General features: G+C 39.6%; 1 protein-coding gene across 1 annotated transcript in view; it reads right to left on the bottom strand.

The window, feature by feature from the left end:
• The window catches only part of LOC139229008 (mucin-3B-like), a 102,660-nt gene that overhangs the window by 61,736 nt on the left and 28,491 nt on the right, over nt 1–12,433 (bottom strand). The window contains exons 86-121 of the mRNA XM_070860672.1: nt 12,029–12,145; nt 11,643–11,822; nt 11,362–11,523; nt 11,110–11,277; nt 10,672–10,791; nt 10,286–10,465; nt 10,004–10,165; nt 9,743–9,919; nt 9,297–9,413; nt 8,911–9,090; nt 8,630–8,791; nt 8,378–8,545; nt 7,940–8,059; nt 7,554–7,733; nt 7,271–7,432; nt 7,010–7,186; nt 6,564–6,680; nt 6,178–6,357; nt 5,897–6,058; nt 5,645–5,812; nt 5,207–5,326; nt 4,821–5,000; nt 4,538–4,699; nt 4,277–4,453; nt 3,831–3,947; nt 3,445–3,624; nt 3,164–3,325; nt 2,912–3,079; nt 2,474–2,593; nt 2,088–2,267; nt 1,806–1,967; nt 1,545–1,721; nt 1,099–1,215; nt 713–892; nt 432–593; nt 180–347 (exon numbers count right to left, since the gene is read on the bottom strand). Coding sequence (XP_070716773.1) covers nt 180–347; nt 432–593; nt 713–892; nt 1,099–1,215; nt 1,545–1,721; nt 1,806–1,967; nt 2,088–2,267; nt 2,474–2,593; nt 2,912–3,079; nt 3,164–3,325; nt 3,445–3,624; nt 3,831–3,947; nt 4,277–4,453; nt 4,538–4,699; nt 4,821–5,000; nt 5,207–5,326; nt 5,645–5,812; nt 5,897–6,058; nt 6,178–6,357; nt 6,564–6,680; nt 7,010–7,186; nt 7,271–7,432; nt 7,554–7,733; nt 7,940–8,059; nt 8,378–8,545; nt 8,630–8,791; nt 8,911–9,090; nt 9,297–9,413; nt 9,743–9,919; nt 10,004–10,165; nt 10,286–10,465; nt 10,672–10,791; nt 11,110–11,277; nt 11,362–11,523; nt 11,643–11,822; nt 12,029–12,145 — 5,691 coding nt within the window. The remainder of the gene's footprint in view (nt 1–179; nt 348–431; nt 594–712; nt 893–1,098; nt 1,216–1,544; nt 1,722–1,805; nt 1,968–2,087; nt 2,268–2,473; nt 2,594–2,911; nt 3,080–3,163; nt 3,326–3,444; nt 3,625–3,830; nt 3,948–4,276; nt 4,454–4,537; nt 4,700–4,820; nt 5,001–5,206; nt 5,327–5,644; nt 5,813–5,896; nt 6,059–6,177; nt 6,358–6,563; nt 6,681–7,009; nt 7,187–7,270; nt 7,433–7,553; nt 7,734–7,939; nt 8,060–8,377; nt 8,546–8,629; nt 8,792–8,910; nt 9,091–9,296; nt 9,414–9,742; nt 9,920–10,003; nt 10,166–10,285; nt 10,466–10,671; nt 10,792–11,109; nt 11,278–11,361; nt 11,524–11,642; nt 11,823–12,028; nt 12,146–12,433) is intronic.

Raw genomic sequence — 12,433 nt, 5'->3', positions numbered from 1 at the left:
ATGTTCTGGATTACAGGACTTCAGCCCTCTCTGTGCCCTGCGCTTCCGTCAAGACGTCTAACTGCTTGGAGCATGGGATTGGGGAATGTTGCCTTCGAATCCAACATTTCACAAATTCTTAACTCAAAAACCTTACTTGTAAAGTTTCATAAAGTGCGGTGACATAAGTTCCATCGTACCTGTTTCAGTTGTAGCAAGTGACACTGTCGTGCTTGTCGGGGAAGATGATTCTGATGGTGAAATTGGTGGTGTTGGTATAGAATTTGTTGTGACTGCTGTACCAGAAGATGACAATGTTGACAGTAGAGATGACTCAAAGGCAGATGATCGCACTGTACTGGGTTCACCTTTAGAAAGCAAAAAAATGAATAATTTTTTTTGCCTGAATGTCATATTGTACATCATCTATTGCATCATTGACTTTGTCTTACTTGTTTCAGTTGTGAATAATGTCCCAGTACTTCTCGTCAGTTGAGTTGATTGTGTTGGTGGGGAATTTGTTGTCTCTCTTGTACCAATGGATGACACTGATGAATGTGGAGTTGTTTCAGGAGATGATGTGAATGGAGTTGATGCTGATATACTTGACGCACCTTGTGATAAAAGAGTATTATCAGTCTTTGTGAACTTTTCAATCCATTTGTCAGAAATTCTTAAAGTCTTGCAGTGACAAATAGTGTTCGACAAAGTGCTGCAGTGGTTTCCATCCTACCTGTTTCAGTGATAACTGATGTCAGTGTTGTACTTCCTGGTGAAGATGATTGTGTGGCTGAGCTTGGTCTTGTGGATATGGAATTTGTTGCCTGCACTGTAGTGGCAGATGAATGTTTTGCCTGTGCAGATGTTATTACTGATGACCCAGGTTTAGTTGAAGTGTCTGCAGTGGATGCACCTTTTCAAAGAACAGAATCATTTCAGCACATGAATTCTACAATCCATATTGTGCAAGGATGTAACAAATACAGGTTCTTGTTTCAAGACACAGAATTTCAACTTGCTCTCTTACATGAAACTCCACATCGTAAAACAAACAACGAATTAAAAGAGAGCACTGCAAATTGTTGTCCCACAAAGTATTGTATAATTGATTTGTCTTACTTGTTTCCATTGTGGATGATGTCACAGTAGTGCTCACTGAGGAAGATGATTGTGTTGGTGATGATTTTGCTGTCTCTGTTGTACTGAGCACTGTAGATGTTAACTGTGGAAAGGTTGCTGCAAATGAAAAGGAAGATGGTTAATTGAGCTTCCTTGATTCCATTTTGGAAAGAACAGAATTCTACCCCTTTGCAATCTTTATAGGGCAGATTGTATGATCCTGTGCTACCACTTGAAAATCAGTGCTTGAAGAGACCGTGACCTAGACCTTCAGGGTTACATGACTTCAGCCCACTCTGTGCCCAACGATTCCTTCAAGACGTCTAACTGCTTGGAGCATGGGATTGGGGAATTTTGCCTTCTAAACCAACATTTCACAAATTCTTAATGAAAAAAACCTGACTTGTAAAGTTTCACAAAGTGTGGGGTCATAATTTCCATCGTACCTGTTTCGGTTGTAACAGGTGACACGAACGTGCTTGTCAGGGAATATGATTCAGATGGTGAAATTGGTGGTGTTGATATAGAATTTGTTGTGACTGCTGTACCAGAAGATGACAATGTTGATAGTGGAGATGATGGAGATGACTCAATAGCAGATGATCGCACTGTACTGGATCCACCTTCAGAAAGCAAAAAAATAAATCTTTTTCTGGCCGTGAATGTCATATTGTACACCATGTATTGCATCATTGACTTTGTCTTACTTGATTCAGTTGTGAATAATGTCCCAGTATTGCTTGTCAGTGGAAGTGATTGTGTTGTTGGGGAATTTGTTGTCTCTCTTGTACCAATGGATGACACTGATGAATGTGGAGTTGTTTCTGGAGATGATGTGAATGGAGTTGATGCTGATATACTTGTCGCACCTTTTGATAAAAGAGTAATATCATTCTTTGTGAACTTTACTTTTCCACTTTTCGAAATTTGTTAAAGCCTTGCATTGACAAATAGTGTTCGACAAAGTGCTGCAATGGTTTCCATCCTACCTGTTTCACTGGTAACTGATGTCAATGTCGTGCTTCGTGGTGAAGATGATTGTGTGGCTGAGCTTGGTCTTGTTGATATGGAATTTGTTGCCTGCACTGTACTGCCAGATGAAGGTGTTGACTGTGCAGATGTTATTACTGATGAACCAGGTTTAGTTGATGTGGCTGCAATGGATGCCCCTTTTGAAAGAACAAAATCATTTAAGCACATGAATTCTGCAATCCATACTGTGCAAGGATGTAACAAATACAGTTTCTTGATTCAAGACACAGAATTTCAACATGCTCTCTTACATGAAACTCCACATTGTAAAACAAACAATAAATTAAAAGAGAGTACTGCAAACTGTTGTCCCACAAAATGTTGTACAATTGTTTTGTCTTACTTGTTTCCATTGTGGCTAATGTCGCAGTAGTGCTCACTGTGGAAGATGATTGAGTTGGTGATGAATTTACTGTCTCTTTTTTCAATGATAGCACTGTAGATGTTGACTGTGGAAAGGTTGCTGCAAATAAAAAAGAAGATGGTTAATGGAGCTCTCGTGGATTCCATTTTGGAAAGAACAGAATTCTACCCCTATGCAATATTCATAGGGCAGATTGTGTGATTTTGTGCTATCACTGAAAAAAGAGACTGTGGCCTAGATGTTCTGGATTACAGGACTTCAGCCCTCTCTGTGCCCTGCGCTTCCGTCAAGACGTCTAACTGCTTGGAGCATGGGATTGGGGAATGTTGCCTTCGAATCCAACATTTCACAAATTCTTAACTCAAAAACCTTACTTGTAAAGTTTCACAAAGTGCGGTGACATAAGTTCCATCGTACCTGTTTCAGTTGTAGCAAGTGACACTGTCGTGTTTGTCGGGGAAGATGATTCTGATGGTGAAATTGGTGGTGTTGGTATAGAATTTGTTGTGACTGCTGTACCAGAAGATGACAATGTTGACAGTAGAGATGACTCAAAGGCAGATGATCGCACTGTACTGGGTTCACCTTTAGAAAGCAAAAAAATGAATAATTTTTTTTGCCTGAATGTCATATTGGACATCATCTATTGCATCATTGACTTTGTCTTACTTGTTTCAGTTGTGAATAATGTCCCAGTACTTCTCGTCAGTTGAGTTGATTGTGTTGGTGGGGAATTTGTTGTCTCTCTTGTACCAATGGATGACACTGATGAATGTGGAGTTGTTTCAGGAGATGATGTGAATGGAGTTGATGCTGATATACTTGACGCACCTTGTGATAAAAGAGTATTATCAGTCTTTGTGAACTTTTCAATCCATTTGTCAGAAATTCTTAAAGTCTTGCAGTGACAAATAGTGTTCGACAAAGTGCTGCAGTGGTTTCCATCCTACCTGTTTCAGTGATAACTGATGTCAGTGTTGTACTTCCTGGTGAAGATGATTGTGTGGCTGAGCTTGGTCTTGTTGATATGGAATTTGTTGCCTGCACTGTAGTGGCAGATGAATGTTTTGCCTGTGCAGATGTTATTACTGATGACCCAGGTTTAGTTGAAGTGTCTGCAGTGGATGCACCTTTTCAAAGAACAGAATCATTTCAGCACATGAATTCTACAATCCATATTGTGCAAGGATGTAACAAATACAGGTTCTTTTTTCAAGACACAGAATTTCAACTTGCTCTCTTACATGAAACTCCACATCGTAAAACAAACAACGAATTAAAAGAGAGCACTGCAAATTGTTGTCCCACAAAGTATTGTATAATTGATTTGTCTTACTTGTTTCCATTGTGGATGATGTCACAGTAGTGCTCACTAAGGAAGATGATTGTGTTGGTGATGATTTTGCTGTCTCTGTTGTACTGAGCACTGTAGATGTTAACTGTGGAAAGGTTGCTGCAAATGAAAAGGTAGATGGTTAATTGAGCTTCCTTGATTCCATTTTGGAAAGAACAGAATTCTACCCCTTTGCAATCTTTATAGGGCAGATTGTATGATCCTGTGCTACCACTTGAAAATCAGTGCTTGAAGAGACCGTGACCTAGACCTTCAGGGTTACATGACTTCAGCCCACTCTGTGCCCAACGATTCCTTCAAGATGTCTAACTGCTTGGAGCATGGGATTGGGGAATTTTGCCTTCTAAACCAACATTTCACAAATTCTTAATGAAAAAAACCTGACTTGTAAAGTTTCACAAAGTGTGGGGTCATAATTTCCATCGTACCTGTTTCGGTTGTAACAGGTGACACGAACGTGCTTGTCAGGGAATATGATTCAGATGGTGAAATTGGTGGTGTTGATATAGAATTTGTTGTGACTGCTGTACCAGAAGATGACAATGTTGATAGTGGAGATGATGGAGATGACTCAATAGCAGATGATCGCACTGTACTGGATCCACCTTCAGAAAGCAAAAAAATAAATCTTTTTCTGGCCGTGAATGTCATATTGTACACCATGTATTGCATCATTGACTTTGTCTTACTTGATTCAGTTGTGAATAATGTCCCAGTATTGCTTGTCAGTGGAAGTGATTGTGTTGTTGGGGAATTTGTTGTCTCTCTTGTACCAATGGATGACACTGATGAATGTGGAGTTGTTTCTGGAGATGATGTGAATGGAGTTGATGCTGATATACTTGTCGCACCTTTTGATAAAAAGAGTAATATCATTCTTTGTGAACTTTACTTTTCCACTTTTCGAAATTTGTTAAAGCCTTGCATTGACAAATAGTGTTCGACAAAATGCTGCAATGGTTTCCATCCTACCTGTATCACTGGTAACTGATGTCAATGTCGTGCTTCGTGGTGAAGATGATTGTGTGGCTGAGCTTGGTCTTGTTGATATGGAATTTGTTGCCTGCACTGTACTGCCAGATGAAGGTGTTGACTGTGCAGATGTTATTACTGATGAACCAGGTTTAGTTGATGTGGCTGCAATGGATGCCCCTTTTGAAAGAACAAAATCATTTAAGCACATGAATTCTGCAATCCATACTGTGCAAGGATGTAACAAATACAGTTTCTTGATTCAAGACACAGAATTTCAACATGCTCTCTTACATGAAACTCCACATTGTAAAACAAACAATAAATTAAAAGAGAGTACTGCAAACTGTTGTCCCACAAAATGTTGTACAATTGTTTTGTCTTACTTGTTTCCATTGTGGCTAATGTCGCAGTAGTGCTCACTGTGGAAGATGATTGAGTTGGTGATGAATTTACTGTCTCTTTTTTCAATGATAGCACTGTAGATGTTGACTGTGGAAAGGTTGCTGCAAATAAAAAAGAAGATGGTTAATGGAGCTCTCGTGGATTCCATTTTGGAAAGAACAGAATTCTACCCCTATGCAATATTCATAGGGCAGATTGTGTGATTTTGTGCTATCACTGAAAAAAGAGACTGTGGCCTAGATGTTCTGGATTACAGGACTTCAGCCCTCTCTGTGCCCTGCGCTTCCGTCAAGACGTCTAACTGCTTGGAGCATGGGATTGGGGAATGTTGCCTTCGAATCCAACATTTCACAAATTCTTAACTCAAAAACCTTACTTGTAAAGTTTCACAAAGTGCGGTGACATAAGTTCCATCGTACCTGTTTCAGTTGTAGCAAGTGACACTGTCGTGCTTGTCGGGGAAGATGATTCTGATGGTGAAATTGGTGGTGTTGGTATAGAATTTGTTGTGACTGCTGTACCAGAAGATGACAATGTTGACAGTAGAGATGACTCAAAGGCAGATGATCGCACTGTACTGGGTTCACCTTTAGAAAGCAAAAAAATGAATAATTTTTTTTGCCTGAATGTCATATTGTACATCATCTATTGCATCATTGACTTTGTCTTACTTGTTTCAGTTGTGAATAATGTCCCAGTACTTCTCGTCAGTTGAGTTGATTGTGTTGGTGGGGAATTTGTTGTCTCTCTTGTACCAATGGATGACACTGATGAATGTGGAGTTGTTTCAGGAGATGATGTGAATGGAGTTGATGCTGATATACTTGACGCACCTTGTGATAAAAGAGTATTATCAGTCTTTGTGAACTTTTCAATCCATTTGTCAGAAATTCTTAAAGTCTTGCAGTGACAAATAGTGTTCGACAAAGTGCTGCAGTGGTTTCCATCCTACCTGTTTCAGTGATAACTGATGTCAGTGTTGTACTTCCTGGTGAAGATGATTGTGTGGCTGAGCTTGGTCTTGTTGATATGGAATTTGTTGCCTGCACTGTAGTGGCAGATGAATGTTTTGCCTGTGCAGATGTTATTACTGATGACCCAGGTTTAGTTGAAGTGTCTGCAGTGGATGCACCTTTTCAAAGAACAGAATCATTTCAGCACATGAATTCTACAATCCATATTGTGCAAGGATGTAACAAATACAGGTTCTTTTTTCAAGACACAGAATTTCAACTTGCTCTCTTACATGAAACTCCACATCGTAAAACAAACAACGAATTAAAAGAGAGCACTGCAAATTGTTGTCCCACAAAGTATTGTATAATTGATTTGTCTTACTTGTTTCCATTGTGGATGATGTCACAGTAGTGCTCACTGAGGAAGATGATTGTGTTGGTGATGATTTTGCTGTCTCTGTTGTACTGAGCACTGTAGATGTTAACTGTGGAAAGGTTGCTGCAAATGAAAAGGAAGATGGTTAATTGAGCTTCCTTGATTCCATTTTGGAAAGAACAGAATTCTACCCCTTTGCAATCTTTATAGGGCAGATTGTACGATCCTGTGCTACCACTTGAAAATCAGTGCTTGAAGAGACCGTGACCTAGACCTTCAGGGTTACATGACTTCAGCCCACTCTGTGCCCAACGATTCCTTCAAGACGTCTAACTGCTTGGAGCATGGGATTGGGGAATTTTGCCTTCTAAACCAACATTTCACAAATTCTTAATGAAAAAAACCTGACTTGTAAAGTTTCACAAAGTGTGGGGTCATAATTTCCATCGTACCTGTTTCGGTTGTAACAGGTGACACGAACGTGCTTGTCAGGGAATATGATTCAGATGGTGAAATTGGTGGTGTTGATATAGAATTTGTTGTGACTGCTGTACCAGAAGATGACAATGTTGATAGTGGAGATGATGGAGATGACTCAATAGCAGATGATCGCACTGTACTGGATCCACCTTCAGAAAGCAAAAAAATAAATCTTTTTCTGGCCGTGAATGTCATATTGTACACCATGTATTGCATCATTGACTTTGTCTTACTTGATTCAGTTGTGAATAATGTCCCAGTATTGCTTGTCAGTGGAAGTGATTGTGTTGTTGGGGAATTTGTTGTCTCTCTTGTACCAATGGATGACACTGATGAATGTGGAGTTGTTTCTGGAGATGATGTGAATGGAGTTGATGCTGATATACTTGTCGCACCTTTTGATAAAAAGAGTAATATCATTCTTTGTGAACTTTTCTTTTCCACTTTTCGAAATTTGTTAAAGCCTTGCATTGACAAATAGTGTTCGACAAAGTGCTGCAATGGTTTCCATCCTACCTGTATCACTGGTAACTGATGTCAATGTCGTGCTTCGTGGTGAAGATGATTGTGTGGCTGAGCTTGGTCTTGTTGATATGGAATTTGTTGCCTGCACTGTACTGCCAGATGAAGGTGTTGACTGTGCAGATGTTATTACTGATGAACCAGGTTTAGTTGATGTGGCTGCAATGGATGCCCCTTTTGAAAGAACAAAATCATTTAAGCACATGAATTCTGCAATCCATACTGTGCAAGGATGTAACAAATACAGTTTCTTGATTCAAGACACAGAATTTCAACATGCTCTCTTACATGAAACTCCACATTGTAAAACAAACAATAAATTAAAAGAGAGTACTGCAAACTGTTGTCCCACAAAATGTTGTACAATTGTTTTGTCTTACTTGTTTCCATTGTGGCTAATGTCGCAGTAGTGCTCACTGTGGAAGATGATTGAGTTGGTGATGAATTTACTGTCTCTTTTTTCAATGATAGCACTGTAGATGTTGACTGTGGAAAGGTTGCTGCAAATAAAAAAGAAGATGGTTAATGGAGCTCTCGTGGATTCCATTTTGGAAAGAACAGAATTCTACCCCTATGCAATATTCATAGGGCAGATTGTGTGATTTTGTGCTATCACTGAAAAAAGAGACTGTGGCCTAGATGTTCTGGATTACAGGACTTCAGCCCTCTCTGTGCCCTGCGCTTCCGTCAAGACGTCTAACTGCTTGGAGCATGGGATTGGGGAATGTTGCCTTCGAATCCAACATTTCACAAATTCTTAACTCAAAAACCTTACTTGTAAAGTTTCACAAAGTGCGGTGACATAAGTTCCATCGTACCTGTTTCAGTTGTAGCAAGTGACACTGTCGTGCTTGTCGGGGAAGATGATTTTGATGGTGAAATTGGTGGTATTGGTATAGAATTTGTTGTGACTGCTGTACCAGAAGATGACAATGTTGACAGTAGAGATGACTCAAAGGCAGATGATCGCACTGTACTGGGTTCACCTTTAGAAAGCAAAAAAATGAATAATTTTTTTTGCCTGAATGTCATATTGGACATCATCTATTGCATCATTGACTTTGTCTTACTTGTTTCAGTTGTGAATAATGTCCCAGTACTTCTCGTCAGTTGAGTTGATTGTGTTGGTGGGAAATTTGTTGTCTCTCTTGTACCAATGGATGACACTGATGAATGTGGAGTTGTTTCAGGAGATGATGTGAATGGAGTTGATGCTGATATACTTGACGCACCTTGTGATAAAAGAGTATTATCAGTCTTTGTGAACTTTTCAATCCATTTGTCAGAAATTCTTAAAGTCTTGCAGTGACAAATAGTGTTCGACAAAGTGCTGCAGTGGTTTCCATCCTACCTGTTTCAGTGATAACTGATGTCAGTGTTGTACTTCCTGGTGAAGATGATTGTGTGGCTGAGCTTGGTCTTGTTGATATGGAATTTGTTGCCTGCACTGTAGTGGCAGATGAATGTTTTGCCTGTGCAGATGTTATTACTGATGACCCAGGTTTAGTTGAAGTGTCTGCAGTGGATGCACCTTTTCAAAGAACAGAATCATTTCAGCACATGAATTCTACAATCCATATTGTGCAAGGATGTAACAAATACAGGTTCTTGTTTCAAGACACAGAATTTCAACTTGCTCTCTTACATGAAACTCCACATCGTAAAACAAACAACGAATTAAAAGAGAGCACTGCAAATTGTTGTCCCACAAAGTATTGTATAATTGATTTGTCTTACTTGTTTCCATTGTGGATGATGTCACAGTAGTGCTCACTGAGGAAGATGATTGTGTTGGTGATGATTTTGCTGTCTCTGTTGTACTGAGCACTGTAGATGTTAACTGTGGAAAGGTTGCTGCAAATGAAAAGGAAGATGGTTAATTGAGCTTCCTTGATTCCATTTTGGAAAGAACAGAATTCTACCCCTTTGCAATCTTTATAGGGCAGATTGTATGATCCTGTGCTACCACTTGAAAATCAGTGCTTGAAGAGACCGTGACCTAGACCTTCAGGGTTACATGACTTCAGCCCACTCTGTGCCCAACGATTCCTTCAAGACGTCTAACTGCTTGGAGCATGGGATTGGGGAATTTTGCCTTCTAAACCAACATTTCACAAATTCTTAATGAAAAAAACCTGACTTGTAAAGTTTCACAAAGTGTGGGGTCATAATTTCCATCGTACCTGTTTCGGTTGTAACAGGTGACACGAACGTGCTTGTCAGGGAATATGATTCAGATGGTGAAATTGGTGGTGTTGATATAGAATTTGTTGTGACTGCTGTACCAGAAGATGACAATGTTGATAGTGGAGATGATGGAGATGACTCAATAGCAGATGATCGCACTGTACTGGATCCACCTTCAGAAAGCAAAAAAATAAATCCTTTTCTGGCCGTGAATGTCATATTGTACACCATGTATTGCATCATTGACTTTGTCTTACTTGATTCAGTTGTGAATAATGTCCCAGTCTTGCTTGTCAGTGGAAGTGATTGTGTTGTTGGGGAATTTGTTGTCTCTCTTGTACCAATGGATGACACTGATGAATGTGGAGTTGTTTCTGGAGATGATGTGAATGGAGTTGATGCTGATATACTTGTCGCACCTTTTGATAAAAGAGTAATATCATTCTTTGTGAACTTTACTTTTCCACTTTTCGAAATTTGTTAAAGCCTTGCATTGACAAGTAGTGTTCGACAAAGTGCTGCAATGGTTTCCATCCTACCTGTTTCACTGGTAACTGATGTCAATGTCGTGCTTCGTGGTGAAGATGATTGTGTGGCTGAGCTTGGTCTTGTTGATATGGAATTTGTTGCCTGCACTGTACTGCCAAATGAAGGTGTTGACTGTGCAGATGTTATTGCTGATGAACCAGGTTTAGTTGATGTGGCTGCAATGGATGCCCCTTTTGAAAGAACAAAATCATTTAAGCACATGAATTCTGCAATCCATACTGTGCAAGGATGTAACAAATACAGTTTCTTGATTCAAGACACAGAATTTCAACATGCTCTCTTACATGAAACTCCACATTGTAAAACAAACAATAAATTAAAAGAGAGTACTGCAAACTGTTGTCCCACAAAATGTTGTACAATTGTTTTGTCTTACTTGTTTCCATTGTGGCTAATGTCGCAGTAGTGCTCACTGTGGAAGATGATTGAGTTGGTGATGAATTTACTGTCTCTTTTTTCAATGATAGCACTGTAGATGTTGACTGTGGAAAGGTTGCTGCAAATAAAAAAGAAGATGGTTAATGGAGCTCTCGTGGATTCCATTTTGGAAAGAACAGAATTCTACCCCTATGCAATATTCATAGGGCAGATTGTGTGATTTTGTGCTATCACTGAAAAAAGAGACTGTGGCCTAGATGTTCTGGATTACAGGACTTCAGCCCTCTCTGTGCCCTGCGCTTCCGTCAAGACGTCTAACTGCTTGGAGCATGGGATTGGGGAATGTTGCCTTCGAATCCAACATTTCACAAATTCTTAACTCAAAAACCTTACTTGTAAAGTTTCATAAAGTGCGGTGACATAAGTTCCATCGTACCTGTTTCAGTTGTAGCAAGTGACACTGTCGTGCTTGTCGGGGAAGATGATTCTGATGGTGAAATTGGTGGTGTTGGTATAGAATTTGTTGTGACTGCTGTACCAGAAGATGACAATGTTGACAGTAGAGATGACTCAAAGGCAGATGATCGCACTGTACTGGGTTCACCTTTAGAAAGCAAAAAAATGAATAATTTTTTTTGCCTGAATGTCATATTGTACATCATCTATTGCATCATTGACTTTGTCTTACTTGTTTCAGTTGTGAATAATGTCCCAGTACTTCTCGTCAGTTGAGTTGATTGTGTTGGTGGGGAATTTGTTGTCTCTCTTGTACCAATGGATGACACTGATGAATGTGGAGTTGTTTCAGGAGATGATGTGAATGGAGTTGATGCTGATATACTTGACGCACCTTGTGATAAAAGAGTATTATCAGTCTTTGTGAACTTTTCAATCCATTTGTCAGAAATTCTTAAAGTCTTGCAGTGACAAATAGTGTTCGACAAAGTGCTGCAGTGGTTTCCATCCTACCTGTTTCAGTGATAACTGATGTCAGTGTTGTACTTCCTGGTGAAGATGATTGTGTGGCTGAGCTTGGTCTTGTGGATATGGAATTTGTTGCCTGCACTGTAGTGGCAGATGAATGTTTTGCCTGTGCAGATGTTATTACTGATGACCCAGGTTTAGTTGAAGTGTCTGCAGTGGATGCACCTTTTCAAAGAACAGAATCATTTCAGCACATGAATTCTACAATCCATATTGTGCAAGGATGTAACAAATACAGGTTCTTGTTTCAAGACACAGAATTTCAACTTGCTCTCTTACATGAAACTCCACATCGTAAAACAAACAACGAATTAAAAGAGAGCACTGCAAATTGTTGTCCCACAAAGTATTGTATAATTGATTTGTCTTACTTGTTTCCATTGTGGATGATGTCACAGTAGTGCTCACTGAGGAAGATGATTGTGTTGGTGATGATTTTGCTGTCTCTGTTGTACTGAGCACTGTAGATGTTAACTGTGGAAAGGTTGCTGCAAATGAAAAGGAAGATGGTTAATTGAGCTTCCTTGATTCCATTTTGGAAAGAACAGAATTCTACCCCTTTGCAATCTTTATAGGGCAGATTGTATGATCCTGTGCTACCACTTGAAAATCAGTGCTTGAAGAGACCGTGACCTAGACCTTCAGGGTTACATGACTTCAGCCCACTCTGTGCCCAACGATTCCTTCAAGACGTCTAACTGCTTGGAGCATGGGATTGGGGAATTTTGCCTTCTAAACCAACATTTCACAAATTCTTAATGAAAAAAACCTGACTT

This window comes from Pristiophorus japonicus, chromosome 18 (genome assembly GCF_044704955.1).
Source record: "Pristiophorus japonicus isolate sPriJap1 chromosome 18, sPriJap1.hap1, whole genome shotgun sequence".
Classification (NCBI taxonomy): Eukaryota; Metazoa; Chordata; class Chondrichthyes; family Pristiophoridae; genus Pristiophorus; species Pristiophorus japonicus.
Note: the sequence above shows the minus strand (reverse complement) of the source record. Positions and strands in the feature narration are given on the sequence as shown.